The 15169-nt window shown below is 39.7% G+C and overlaps 1 protein-coding gene across 12 annotated transcripts in view; it reads right to left on the bottom strand.

Moving 5' to 3' along the window:
- Positions 1 to 15169, bottom strand: part of Unc80 (unc-80 homolog, NALCN channel complex subunit) — a 201309-nt gene that overhangs the window by 166430 nt on the left and 19710 nt on the right. For all 12 annotated transcript variants that reach the window (XM_063237423.1, XM_063237430.1, XM_063237424.1 and 9 more), the window contains 4 exons: positions 4229 to 4490; positions 3050 to 3184; positions 1539 to 1755; positions 732 to 872 (listed from right to left, as the gene is read on the bottom strand). In XM_063237423.1, the coding sequence (XP_063093493.1) occupies positions 732 to 872; positions 1539 to 1755; positions 3050 to 3184; positions 4229 to 4490 (755 nt within the window). The remainder of the gene's footprint in view (positions 1 to 731; positions 873 to 1538; positions 1756 to 3049; positions 3185 to 4228; positions 4491 to 15169) is intronic.

The following is a 15169-nucleotide window of genomic DNA, read 5'->3' as shown; positions in this document are numbered from 1 at the left end:
GGTTGGCAAGCACAGGGTCACGAGTTTGAACCCTGGTACAAACAAAACAAAACAAAACAACAAACAAAATATTGTCCCATACGTATATGGCTAGTAACATATTTTGTTTTGGTCTAGTGTAGTAAGAGCAACAGACAAGAAAAATTCTTCTTTGGTTAAAAGTAGTGGAATATAAATTTTCAGTAGCACCTGACAGATGTCACTGAATATTTGAAATACAATTCAAGGAAAAAAAGGGATGAGATTTATGCTCCCATCAGAGCACAGGAATAAGAAAAGGATTAATTACTCTGTCGGGTAAAGAACAGGGAACTGATCTAGATTCCATTCATATCTGCTCTGCTTGAAGCACCCAGGTATCTAGCTCATAGCAGCCACCTGAGCAGGGGCTGGGCGGGTGTGGAGGCCAGGGACTTCCCACCCACCCAGTGAAGATGCACGAATCCCTCCAACACAAACTGCAGAGGCAACTCTGCCAACTGTGGGTCTGTGATCATTTGAGGAACACACAATGTGCTCCTCCCAGCTGTCTTACCTACAGAGGGACTGGTGCCTAGGGTGCAGTGTCTGATAGACACATGCCAAGAGGGCTAACAAGTAAGTTACCAAGAGGTAGAATGCAAAAAGTGCAAGTCTCCAAAAAATGTAAGGAAACATATACAGTAAAAACGGAAGTGGAGCAAGGAGAGGAGAGGGGAGTGGGCAGCCCGCCCCACCCCGCCTGCACGCACCTTCCTTGACCGTGTTCTCGCCGTGGCTGTTGGAGTGGTCTGGCAGGTCGCTCACCAGTGTGTGATGTGAGTGCGAGGGCCTGGCGCCCAGGCTTTCCATCTCCGTGGCTGCATCCGAGCTGCCCCGCCGCGTCAGTTTCCCTGGCATGGATGAGAGCGACCCAGAGGGTTTTGACATCTGAAAGACTCTGCAGAGACTGTCTCCCCAAAAGACAGCGGCCAGGATGAGGGCTATTAGGGAGCAGGGGAAGTGCAGCCCACAGGACAAGACTTGAACTTGCCTCGGAACACTCAAGGTCAGCACAAGGCTTAGAAACGCCCGTGATAAGGTCCGACCCTGTCTACATCAAACGTCAGAAACCATCTGCTGAAGCCCTGCTGGCTGTCAGCTCCTGCTTTTCAACTAACCCTCTTACTATGCCATCTCAAAAATGGCAAAAGGACATGTCTTTTTGTTTGCTTAGCTTCTTTCTTTATTAAATAACAAAGTGAAATTTGAAAGTCTGTCTTTAGACTAACAAATGAAAGTTAACGTGCAGAACCCTCTAAGGCCATGTTTCTGCATGATTTAAGACACAAGACCATTACCTGGCTAATTATACAGAACTCTTGCATAATTAATTTAATTATCTGTGTTTGTTTGGCTGTGAAAACACTGCATTATTTAAGCACTAAGAAACCTGCATGTAGACCCTGATAGCTTGGCTGAACTATTCAAAAAAGATCCAGTGTTGTCAGGGATTCTTGGGGTAAGATTGCTGCACAGGTCCCTCAAACTCTGCCTCCCTTGGGAGCCTTTGCAGTCACCTAAAATGGTGGTTTGCCAGCCTCCTTTTTCAATGCCTCGCCTTTCTTCTCCAAGCCCAGAGAAACTGCCAAAGGAAAATGTGCTGCGGGTAGGGGACACATCCAGGTGGTCCTCGTGAAGCAGGAATGGCACGCCCATCCTCCGGGGCCTCCTCTTCCCCGTGTGGTGGAACGGAATGGAACCTTTCCTCTCTCGATCTTCCTTTCGGCTCTTGAACTGCAGTGGTGAGAGATGAGGGGTTAGAAGTGGGGCAAAGGAACGGCGACAGCTTCTCTGTGGACTGCCTGTTCTACAGGGAAACATAGGAAATGTCCCAGAGGGTGGAGACCCAGGGAGTCACTGAATACCACTCAGAAAGGGGGAGAAAATTCCCTGATGTGGTCAAAGAGCAAAAGAAACTGAGTCAAAGGTCCCACATTCTGTAGGTGTTTCCACTGTGGGGACTGGAGTGGTGGTTCTCAGTGTGGCCCCTGGGACAGTATCATCGGGTCCCTTGGGAACAGATAGAAATGCAGATTCCCAAGGTCAAGCACAGACACACAGTGTCAGAAACTCAGCAGGGGAGGCTCAGAAATGTGTGCTGGGGGTAGTGCGCTCTGTAGGTGACTTTGACGCATGCTGAAATTTCAATATAGAATTCATGAGTCACCGTTTGGACCAGGATACCTCTTTTCTTTCTCACTTTTCCAGGCTGAACCAATCATTCCAGTCAGCTAACTTCAAATATGTGTCACTGTTCACAAGGAGAGCTGAGATGATTCAGAACACCATATTGTAGTGGTATGATTGGAAAATACAGTGAATGTTTAATTTTTTAAAAAGTATTATAGCAAAATATTTAATTAGTTCTGGGATCAGACCAGGGGCACTTACATTTCTGAAAGCTACTCAAAAATTGTCATGTGAGTATTAAAATATCTGTTTTTCTCTTAGTTAATATTTTTTTTAAAAACCAATGGTTATTTTTAAAAACCAATTCAACTACTGTTGCATTACTAACGAAGGGAAACATGACTGCTTATTTAGAAACAACTGAACTCCATAGATTGTAAGTTCAAAATATGTTCATGTTACTCATTGACATAAACTAAAACATTTGAGAAACAAAAAGCAAACCCACTTCTCATACACAAGTCTAAACACAGTATAATGTTTTCCATTTGATTAACTATGTACCTATAAAATACAGAGGGAGTCATGGATTCAGAAGAGCACACATTGTTTAGCTACAAGGCTTATTTATTTTTTTTTTTTTTTTAGTTTGGGCTCAGTCTTTGGCAAATTACCCAAAATTTTTAAGGATTAATTTCTTCTCTGCAAAACAAGGAGAAGAAGGATCTCACTGGAATAAGAGACTAGTCATATAAAATCCTTTATAAAACAAGTTGAACCACACAAATGTAGATAACCACCATCGTTCATCCATGTTGGTTCTTTTCCCCGCCCTCCGGGCAGGGCCCACGGACTCTTGGTCACTGAATTATCATAAAGCCTAAGTGATCCTACTCACCTTTTTAAAAATGTTCATGCCCAGGTCTGAAGAAAGATCTGGAACTGCAGACCTACGCAGATTGGTCAATGAAACCTTGGAAAAAGCCTCAGGGCTAAGAGATTTTTCCTCTTCATTACATTTCAGTGTAAGATCCTGAAAAAAAAAAATAGGATAGGCCATGACTGAGGACTTAGGGCTGTCCATCTGAACCCTTTTATTACTGAGATGTCACCTTGTTCACAGAGATGAGCCCACTGATTTGATACCTATGGATTATTTAACTTTGAAAACCCAAATTCTGCTGCTGAAAAGATATATTTCAAATATATTCCATTTAAAGTTTTCAGCAATGAGGCTGTGTATTCTCAGATGCAGAATGATAAGAAAGTAGTAGGGAATCATATCTCTTTTTCTTTTTTATGAAAATGAGTGCTTTTTCCATTTAGTAATTCATTAAAAGAGATACTCCTTCTGGATAGAATATCTACTAGCAAGCGTATTTTTCTTTCTGACTCTGATATTCATACTTAGTTTTAGAACATGCAGAAAAAGCATTCAGACCCTGGTGACTCAAATTTAAGTGGACCCCTAATCTGGAACACCCTGCAAGTCAAATTTTTCTCTACATCTTCAAGATACGTGGTTGATGAGAAAGGGGGGAAGAACAAGTTTTCAGGTGATATTACAACATTCATTTATCAAAGAGAAATTTTCACATGGTGCCACCCTATCAACACACACCCAGTTTATTTCTCTAAGCATCTAGAATACATAGCAAGACTGTTACCAAAAAGCAATATTGCTAATGACCACACTGAGACACTCAAAACTTTGAGTCATGCCAAAGAGGTTCAATCACATTCAGTGAAGTGTTACTGTAACACACTTTATGTTGGTAACTGACATATTATTGAAGGTCAGAACTCTACTAATTAATGCTTTGATTACCCAGGAAATCCAGTTTTCATTATTCTGGGCAAACAAAGGCATACCATAAATTAGCACCTGTGCGAATGTGCTTCCTCCCATGGTAAATTAAGAATGAAAAAGCAGAAAAATATGCAGCACTGAGAACTAGAAGGAAATAGATAATGGTAATGAAATAATCCAGCAACTGAGCAGTCAGTTCCAGAACACTTTAAAGACGAATGCATAGCAGACAGAAGGAGAGTGTGTTATGACCAAGATTGGTCTCACTTGGGTTTTGTGAGTGTTGACCAGCGAGGGTGCTGCGGCCACCATGGAGCTACTCCGGGGTCTGGGCAGCAGGGGCACATCGGGCTCTGTGGCCTTCTCGGGCTTCTCTTCCAACATGTGTCGCAGCCTCTGGAGATAGTACATCAGGGACCACTGAGTGCCTTCCTCAGACCAGTGGGGCTGGAGTAGGCAGCGGAGGACAGCAACGTCAAAGTAGGTGGCATAGCGTGACCGCTGGCACGGGGGTATCACAAGAGAGGCCCTGTTCCGGGGACAGAAAGAAGAGAAGGACACAGGTGGTCAGGCCGGCCCGGGGCAGCCAGTGCGTGTAGCCCCCCTTTTCCCATCCACCCGGGTGCTCATTCACTTTTCCTCTGCCTGGTTTACTCCGGGACCCTCCTGCCTGGCCTCACTCATTCCTCTTTCCTAACACATTTCCTAGAAGCAGAGACTTTGAAAGCGTTTTGAAGGAATGGGTAAGAATCAATTAGGAAAAATGACGCTGGGGCAGGAAGGCTTTCCCGACCTGTGGGCTGGCAGTGGTGGGGAATAGAATGGGCAGCGCTGGGCAGTAATGGGGCCAGCTGGATAGAAACAGATGAGGTTTGGGGCTGGGGATTTAGCTCAGCGGCATAAACGCCTGCCTTGCAAGCAGGCAGTCGTGAGTTCGATCCCTGGTACCGATAAAAACGAAAAAGACAAAAAAAAAAAAAAAAAAAAAAAAAAAAAAAAGAAACAGATGAGGTTCACACCGGATGCTTCTTTTGTCACTATGCTGTCACATTCGCCTCCAGCAATATCCATCTTGTCTACCGCACTAGACTATTTTAATTTCAACTGTGAAAATGATTGTGTAAAAGAATTAAGGAAATTGCAAAATTCTTGGCAAACCAAAGTCTTGCTCTAAGGAAAATGAGATCATTTTGAAAATTCTAAAGTTATATATCCACCTAAGAGAACAAAACTAATTTTAAAAATCTCAGAAATCTGGAATCCTATTCAATTTAGATGCATGACATATTCGGTACTTAGTATTCAATTTAACAATACTAAAATAGTTTTGAGCAATCCCTTAGCGTAAGACATTATTTTACATATCACATTGGAAGGAATGAATGACTGTGGAGTTCAAAGTTCATATTAGAAAATTTCAACCCCCAATGTGAATTAGGGGTGTTCGATTTGACAGATATTAAAATCATGAAGGTAGAGTCTTCATAAATGAGATTAATACCCTTCCTTCCAGAAGATTCTTCAGAGAGCCTCCTGCTCTCTTCCTGCCATGTGAGGATAGATTGAAGACAATAATCAGAACCAGAACCTGATCTTGGACTTCTAGCTTCTGGAATTGTGAGAATAAATATATGTGGTGTATACACTGCCCAATTTATGGTATCTTATTCTAGCAGCCCCAAATGACTATCAGCAGATATAAAAGATTCATCTTGGAAAATATGTGATCCAAAAGACATACAGACAATAAAGGATAAAATATCTGGTGGCAACCATGGATCCAAAATGATTTCATTTTCCTTAGACTGAGACTTTGGTTTGCCATTTGGATTTAAAATTTGAAACAACCCTCATTTCCTTCTAAGTTAGATAATGCAAAGGAGAAATGTGTGTATCTGGAATCAACTAGTCGATGGTACGAACTGCACACAAATACCTCTTCCAAAACATGCAACCACTGAGAGAGTTTCCTAAAATTCCCGGGTCCATAGTTTGAATCGAGATCCATGATTTCAAATTTCAATGCTATCATATCCCTAATATTTTTTTTTTTGTCTTTTTCTTTTTTATCGGTACCGGGGATTGAACTCACGACTGCCTGCTTACAAGGCAGGCGCTTATGCCGCTGAGCTAAATCCCCAGCCCCAATCATATCCCTAATAGTTTTGAATATTAATATTTGATGTATAGCAAGCTGAATACAGGTTAAAGGTCAGCCACATGTGGTGCTATCATACTGAATTAACTAACTGGGTTGGCAGTCATATTAGAGAAGCTTTCTACAATACTTTAATTTCATGCCAGTGTTCCCCCCAGAGCACCACCATACTGTGCATGCCAACTTTCAATGCATCCCAGAGTCTCACAGATTCTCCTTCCAACCACTGCTCATCAGCTTTTCTCATGAATAGCACCATACTTCTAGCCACCCATATCTCTACAACTACTTTCTTAAAGTCTGGTTATTTCTGCCTTATTCTTCCGTTCCCTTGCTCAGCCCTTTCCAATAAATTACTATTCTGTAGCCCGTGGAACAAAATTTAAGCTCCTTACAGTAGTCAACAAGGCCACGCAATCTGATGTGCCCGTTACTCCATTCCTGTTTCCCATCACCCTAGCTCTTGTGAGCTAGTTATCAGTGTTTTGCCTTCCAGCTCAAATCCTCCTTTTCTCTTGCAAATAAGCCTGTCTGAATATCCTCTCAACTCTTCCTTCGGAGACCTGTACTGATAATACCTCCAAGATCAGTCTGAGGAAGTGTAACACCATCAGTTCGCATCTCTGACCATCTCCTACTCAGCATTCACTACTCTCCCCCTCCTTCAAGCCCATTTCATTTCTCTTTCTTAAAAATATAAACATCATTTAACCTACTCTTCTAAGCCTGTTGTTAATGCCAAAGACAATAGGAATCCTTTTTTTCCAATCTGGATTTATAACGAAAAGACAAAGTGTGAGGTTGGCTGGCTATCAGCTATGTAATTTTCGGTCTTCAAGCCTTCACAACAGGCATCTGGCTCATTATAAGAGGCTTGAAGACCACCATTTCCTTGATAAGGCTTCTATGATGAAGGCAGATATTAGTTTCACAGAATTATTTTTCTCCCTTTAGACTAGCTGTAGTTATTATTTACCCTTTATTTTCTGTCCCTTTGAGAACCCAATATTTCTAGTTATTAAATGAGAAAGTATTATAAATTACTTCAAATCCTTACAGCCCTGTCCCACAGATGCCAGGGGGCACCTCTCTCCCATGATTACCCCAAGGATAGCAAAGAGAGGACAGGTAAAAACACACCCATTCTAGGCTTCCTAAACCAGGTTTCCAACGCTGGAGCCCAAGAATCTTTATGTCAAACAGCATCCCAAGGTATTCCTTCAATATTTCTAATCAGCTTGGAAGACAGTGGTCCTGGAGAAACTTGAAGTTCACGATGTCTGCTCTGTTAGGTCAACATCGCAAGCAATTCCTGCCTGGAAATGCTATGACTGGGCCACACTGACAATTTCCTTCCTGAGGGCTGCAGAAAGGAAACTGTGAGTCTGTACACATGGTTTATTTGAAAATAATTAAAGACCGTGTAGTCAAGTCCTGTAGATCTTAACAGCTTTCTACAGGGGCTGTCGGTTCCTCGGGTGGCAGGCTGTGAAACTGTACTGACTCATAAGGAGGCTGTGATCAGAGACAAAACACATGTCTGTAACCTGTGCAACCGAAAACTGCTGAGTAAATTCACATTTCCAGTTGCTTGACATTCCATGGAAACAGCGACAAATTGACAAGCCATTCTGCTCCAAATGTTCACACACTGAAGTACCTACGTGTAAGGAGTTACTGAAGTATGAGCCTACGCCATTGTAATGGAGCTGTACTGTTCTGAATAGTCACTAAAAAGTGATCAATTGGTTTCATTTAGTACATCATTATCAGACGTAATTAACTAGTCATAAACTGAAGAAGTCATTTTAATTAGCAAACTAATTAGTATGTGAGAGAAATTTACATAACTAGATCAAAATGGTATGGGGGAAGCTCAGTATAGGACACAATGGAAAAATTATTTCCAGCCCTAATATTCTAGAATACTGTAAGTGATTTACTTTAAGTAGAAAAAATGGAAATTTCAAGAAGGAATCTAAATAGAGCTTTTCTGCTACATGATGTATGTAAAAATAATAAAGAAAAAATAGATACAAAATATTAATGATGTTTATATATACTGGATGGATTCATGGATTTCTCAGTATTTTATATATTTAAAAATATTTTCTAAGTATTTCACGTTTGAAGGCTACTGTTCCAGAATAGCTGTTACCTCTTTCTTCTCCCTTTTTCTCTCTCTTCAAATAAATCATCTCCTTAGTTAAAAAGAAATAAAAATGTTTTCTATAATTAGCATTATACAAAATTATATTAGTACAATAAGCACTATTACGATGAAAATGATTTTCAGAAAATGTAAGAATTGGTTTAATGTATTTTCCAAGTAGTGATATCTTTGGGAAACAAAATTATTACAAGTGTTGGAAGATGCCAGAAAAGAACACGAAAGGCAAATAAGAACCTTGGAAATGACAGACAATCTGTAGAGGCAGAGAACTGTGGAAATCAGCCTTGACCCTGTGCAGCTTTTAATGAAGCATAAATTAAGTCTCTGCATATGGTAATTAAAGATGAAATCTCACTCTAATTTAAAAACTAGCTACCTGTTCATCGATTGGCAAGAACAGGGAAGAATAATGCTCAGGTCAGTAAGGGTCAGAGTAAAAGGCATAGTGAATCAGATTTGTTGGATATAAGCAGACAGCTTCTGTTGCTAGGATATTTATACTGCTTTGTTGTTACAGTTCTCTTTTCTGGTTAATACAAGAACTCCACCAATAAAGACACATTAACATTAGCATTTTCTGAAAGGTCTACCTTGTTCATAATTTCCATGGCAACCAATCACAGTAGCTAGGAAGAGAGAAGACTGAACTCATTCTCCAAAGTGTAACTGACTCACGTCTAATGCACACATGTAGATGTACCCAGTCTGTGGGTGACTGCATGCATACATGTGTAAGAACAGTGCATATTCATGTAAATACCCGCATGCAGTAATGTCACAGAACAAAATGCAAAACAAAGTTCTTCCTCTAATATGAATTTTGGATATTTTAGTTGGCTTGTTTTTGTAGGCGAATCAGATAGGAACCATTACAATTTAGGATTTTTTGGTCAGAGAAAAAACATTATTTCCTGTTTATATCTGTAACTTTATAATGCTTAAATTGACAAGAAAAAATGAATATAAGGTCATGGGTAGTTTAGAGCTTCAAGATTTTCTCTTGATATTGGTTTTTATAATTTTTTAAAAAAATGTCAGGTACATGCATGGTAGTTGAAATAAATGATGGCTCACTTTTATCCAAAATAAAATTAAAATTTTTGGAATTTGTATAAAATAGAATCAGTGGAGGAAGGTTTAATAATAGATGATAGTGATTTCATCATCATTATTTTTACCGTTTGCCTATTTGTCTGTTTTGTAGCTGGCTTCCAAGGCAGCTCCTTGGACCCTGCCTCCGGATATTTACACCCACTGTAGTTCTCCACACTGGGTCAGAGTTGATTGGTGTGATCCACAGAACACAGCAGAAGTACTGTCCTTCAGAAACCAGGCCATAAAAGGCACTGACTTTTCCATTCAGCTTGCTGCCCCCCTGCCCCATCATTCTGGGATAATTTGAGGGGAACCCAGCTTCTGCAACCTGTGCGGTCTTAGGAGAGCCCCAGAGACTGAAGTCCGAAGCCTCTGCACACAGCTATTTGAGTAAATGTGAAAGCAGGTCCTCTGGCCCCGCCCAGCCTCCAGGTGACCACAGCTCTGGCCAACATCTTTGGAGACCCTGAGCCACAGTCATTTAGCTGGACTGATAATCAGAAACTATGTGAGAAAACAAATGTTATCGGCTTAAACTGCTAAGGTTTGTAAGAATTTGTTATACAGCAACTGATAGCCAGTACAGATATCGGGATCAAGACAACTCTAAATTCTGGGGATGGCTGTGGAATCTTCAAGAATGTGGTTTTGGAGAAAATATAAATTCCCTTGCTTGCATTGGGCCTAGAACTTGTGATTTTTGGAGGGGATGCTGGCCATGGCCTGGGGGCGGAATAACGAACAGGCTACTGCACAGTGGAGGAAGGGGGTCCTTGGCATATGCTGGTGTGAATATTCTTGCTGTTACACAGAAAGTTTAAAAATGTGCCCAACAAACGAAGTGATCTAACAAAGGAGACTGATGCATAAAACAGCGAAGATGCCTTCTGGTATCTTCTTGCTGACTGCAGTAACTTGAGAGAGAGAGGAAACACAAACCAAAGGAAGAACTATCAAAGGTGAAAGAGTTGAGACTTGGTAATACTGAAAATTCTCAGCCTTTCCAGAGAGCAAACAATGCTAAAATTAAGAAATGGCTTCCAACCAAACATAAATTCTAGGGAACTTATGGGAAAACAGTTTAAAGAAAAATCCTATAGTGAAAGTATAACATCATTTGTTAGAACTAAAAGCATACCTTATAATATTTTTTCATCAGATAAAGATACTCTAGAGACTTTGATATATTTGATATAATCAAATATATATACTCATACAGTTAAATTTTGGATTGCGAGTATGTTGATCCAGGAGTGTTTTGCAAGATGAGTAAACATTTCTAAGAAGTGTTAACTTGCTAAACCAGCAAAACAACACAATGAAGTCCCAAAGCCTCTGCACACAGCTATTTGAGTAAATGTGAAAGCAGGTCCTCTGGCCCCGCCCAGCCTCCAGATGACCACAGCTCTGGCCAACATAATGACGACCAGTTTGTCTTTCTTTTGCTGCTTTGATACACAAGTGCTTTGGAGGATGAGAACCAATTATTCTCACAAACCAAGGTTTTACTGTAGGTACATATATTTGGAAGCCCAAGGTGGAGATGAAATGATAAAGTTATCCCAAGGACATGTGTGATGTGAATTCTAATAAAATTATCTCAAAGAGATTTGTGATGCAAATTTTGTCTTTTCTCTGGGACCCTGATAAGATCCACAACAGAATACAGGCAGAGATTATGACTGGCTGATAATCAACAGAATCCAACAAAGGTAATGAGATTTCATTCCCTTAATGAAGGTACTTTATATGACAAAGCTGATGAGAAGCCACCCCTGTGATTGTATGATGTTTTTTAAAAAGCCTCTGTGCTAGTAGATTGGAATGAGAGCCAATTTCTGTTCCTGGCTGAGGAAGTCAGCTGCCTATAGAAAGAACCCTGAGGAGGTGACCGTGGGCAGGCTCTTGGGTGAGTACAGGTCCCCATCAGTACTCAGTAAGAACACAGAAACCTCAGTCCTCTAACTACAAGCAAATGCCATCTGTCAACATCCCGAAGGAGTCTGCAAGTGGATCAATCCTCATGCAAGTCTGCGAGGAGATACCAGCCTGATAAGCAGGGATCCCTGAAGCAGAGAATCCAGCTATGTTATGCTTGGACCCCTACAGAAATTATGAGATGAGAAATATCTGTTATTTTACATCACTGTTTATTGTAATTTGGTACATAATAAAAAATAAAAGCAAAAAATTCATACGAGAGTCAGAAATTACAGAAATACCAATTTTGATCAGACACAAGAGGGACATTTCACTAAGGTAAGATACCTAAAAACAAAATGAACTGCATTAGGGAGTATTAAATTCTCCATTACATAAAGTGTGTCAGTAAAAGCTGTTATTACAGCAGCTAGATGATAGGAGACCACACTGGCTAATCCTCAGAATTACGTGAATCCACGCTAATTCATTTTATTTTTAACTGACAGACCATAATTTGGTGCAATAGATCAGTAAAGCTTTATTCCTTCCATCTAACCGAAAGTTTGTGCCTTTTGATCAATGTCTGTCTTTTGCCATCCAACAGCAACAGTTCTACTGGCTGAAGCTCTACTCTGTATGTCTATGAGTACAACACGGTCAGATCCTATGTGTACAACAGGATTTTAACTGATCATCATCACCACTGACCTGGTACAAGACAATGTCGAATAAACACACATAATCACCCTCACATGACCAGAGTCACTGCTGAAATTTCATATGCTCAAACAATGGTAGATTATTCAAACAGATCACTTGATTTTAAAGTTCAAGGCATAAACATATTATTTACTTGTTATTTTAAAGAGCTTAATAGTTTGGTTCAAAACAATTGTATTTATATAGCATGATGTTACCATAATTCTATGAAATTTTCAAAGACACTAGATACACATACCCTGGTTTGGGTGCCAAGTAGGTGATTTAAAACTCATCAAACAAAAAGGCAGGACAGATACTAGGAGGAAGAGCTATGATTCAGGTTTTGGTAAGAAATTTTTATCCAGAATGTCCAGAAAGGAGATGCTTAAAACTAAATAGTAAGACAATACAGGTAAAATGTATGTAAGAATTGGAATGAACACTCATTAGCGAACATCTCTGAACAGCTAATAAACACACAGAACATCCTTAACATGACTGGTCATTAAAAACCACAATTAGATCCCATTTCATACCCAACCGAATGACTATAATAAAGAAGGCAACAAAAAATGTTCTGGAAGATACAGAGACACACACGTCTCATATGTGGCTGGGAGAACTTAAAATGGTAAGGCTATTTTGATAGTTTTAAAAAATTAAACATACATCTTTTTCTGTCTGTCCGGCTGTCTGTCTGTCTGTGTCTGTCTCTTTCTCTCTCCTAGGAATCAGACTCAGGACCTTGTGTTTGCCAACCAGGTGTTGTGCTGCTGAGCTAAATCCCCAGCAAACATACATTTTTCTGTACACTCCAGCAATTGTATTCCTAAATATTCACTCGACTGAAGTGAAAATCTATGCTTACGCGTAAAACATGCTAAGTGCTTAGTGTAGCAGGATTATTAGTAATAGATAAAAAGTAGAAACAAAATACCTGTCAGCCAATGAATAGATAATGTGATAGAGCTGTACAACGGAATATTATTCAGTCACAAAAGGAACGAACTACTGAGTTGTGCTACACTGTGGGTAAGCCTCAAAAACCACTGTGCTATGTAAAAGCAGCTAGATAGCTACAAACTACATAGTTCCATTAATAAGAAATGTTCAGGAATAAAAATTAAAACAGGAAGTACATCAGCAGTTATCTGGGGTGAGGCGTGGGAACTGAAGTGACTGTGAACAGGTACAGGGGATTTTCTGGGGTAACCGATGTGTTCTAAAATTGGATTGTGGTGGTATTTGTGCAATTTTGTACATACACTGACAGTTCAACTGCAAAATTAAAGCAGGTGAATTTTATGGTGTATGGGGGGAGGGAAGGGGATAAAAAACCGAAACAAACCATAGCACATATATGTACCAAACTCCCCAAGATAACTGATTATAAACTGCAAGTACTGCAAACAGGTACTAAAATTTTTTTTAATTTTTTAAGTAAAAAAATTAGTATCTCAGTATAGTTCCTTTTACCTGTTACTGAAATTAGATGGTAACTACTAGACCACAGTTCCATTTGAAAGTGTAGATACACAAATGAGGGCAGGGCCCCTTGCCCTGACAAGCCCTGTGAATCCAAGTGTCGGCACTTTCAGGAAGAGGCAGACTGACACTCCCGGAAAAGGTGTTTGCAAGCAAATTCACTACACATGTGAAATGACAGGGCCAAGACGAGGGCCGTACGAACTTCAGGCTTTATGCTTTCCAAGCACTTTGCGATAGCACCCATGTCTGTGCAACGATGTACAGAAAATGAGATGAATACGCACTTCTCAGATGAAGAAATGCAAATGGCAAATAAATACATGAAAAAATGCTCATCATTAGTCATTAGACAAATGCAAATTGAAACCACACTGAGATCCCATCTCACTCCTGAAAGAATGGCCAGGATCAAGAAAACTACCAACAACAAATGCTGGGAAGGCTGTGGGGAAAAAGGAACTCTCCTGCACTGTTGGTGGGAGTGTAGACTGGTACAACCACCGTGGAGGTCAATCTGGAGATTCCTCAAAAAGCTGGGATTGGAAGTCCTGTTTGACCCAACTATTCCACTTCTGGGCATATTCCCAGAAGAACTGAAAACATCATACCACAGTGATATATGTGCCCCCATGTTTATAGCGGCACAATTTGTAATCGCCAGATCTTGGAAACAACCTAAGTGCCCATCAACTGAAGAATGGATAAAAATGTTGTGGTATTTTTATACAATGGAGTACTACTCAGCTATAAAGAATGATCACATTGAGACATTTATAAATAAATGGACACAACTTGAGACCATACTCATAAGCAAAATAAATCAAACTCACATGTATAAGTACCGCATAGTCTCCCTAGTGTAAGAAATGGTGGGAGTACATAAGATTTTATAGTAATCATGATTCCTCATTATATTGCTTTGAAGCCTTATAATGTTTTCATTCATTGGCTGGAATGGTTTTGTTCTGTTTTGTTTGATGTTATTATCTGTGATGGTATGAACAGCTATTCTGAAGAAAACAAGACATTATGACAGCCATTGCTGATTTAATATCATCTTGCTTTGAACTTTTACTATGCTTTTGTTCTTCTGTTTCCATGGGTTCTATCATGTTGTGTTTTACTGGATTTTAATATGTGTGACAGTATAAAATTTTTTAAGGAAAATGAGATATGATAGTAGCCATTGTTCATTTTTTGCTATTTGGTTTTGAATGTCCTATAATACTTTCATTCTGTTGAATGGTTTTATACTATTTTGTTATGTTTGATGCTATTGTATGTGAAGTTATGCTCAATTATTTCAAAGAAAGAGACATTATGATAGCTACTATTAATATCAGGTTGTCTTGTGAAGTACTGTGTTGCTTACATTGCTCTGTTCTGATTTGCTTTGTTCTGTTCTTTTGTCTTAATTTCTTTAAAAACATTTTTTAAAAAGGATGTACAGAAAGTATCTGTATACACTAAAACAGGTATTTAACGTTATCTCCAACATAATCTCTTGGTAGCATGATTAGGGTTTCTGCACTTAAAAATTTAAAACACTTAAAGTAGTATCTGACTCAAACAATTCAAATTAAATCAGATCTGTCTTTCCACGTCCACCTGCATTAGTTTACATAAAAGACATTCATAGTGCACTTCTGCCATTAATTATTAAACTACA

The sequence above is a fragment of the Cavia porcellus genome, unplaced genomic scaffold (assembly GCF_034190915.1).
Source record: "Cavia porcellus strain 051 isolate PalLab524CR breed Dunkin Hartley unplaced genomic scaffold, mCavPor4.1 scaffold_26, whole genome shotgun sequence".
In the NCBI taxonomy this organism is placed as follows: Eukaryota; Metazoa; Chordata; class Mammalia; order Rodentia; family Caviidae; genus Cavia; species Cavia porcellus.
Note: the sequence above shows the minus strand (reverse complement) of the source record. Positions and strands in the feature narration are given on the sequence as shown.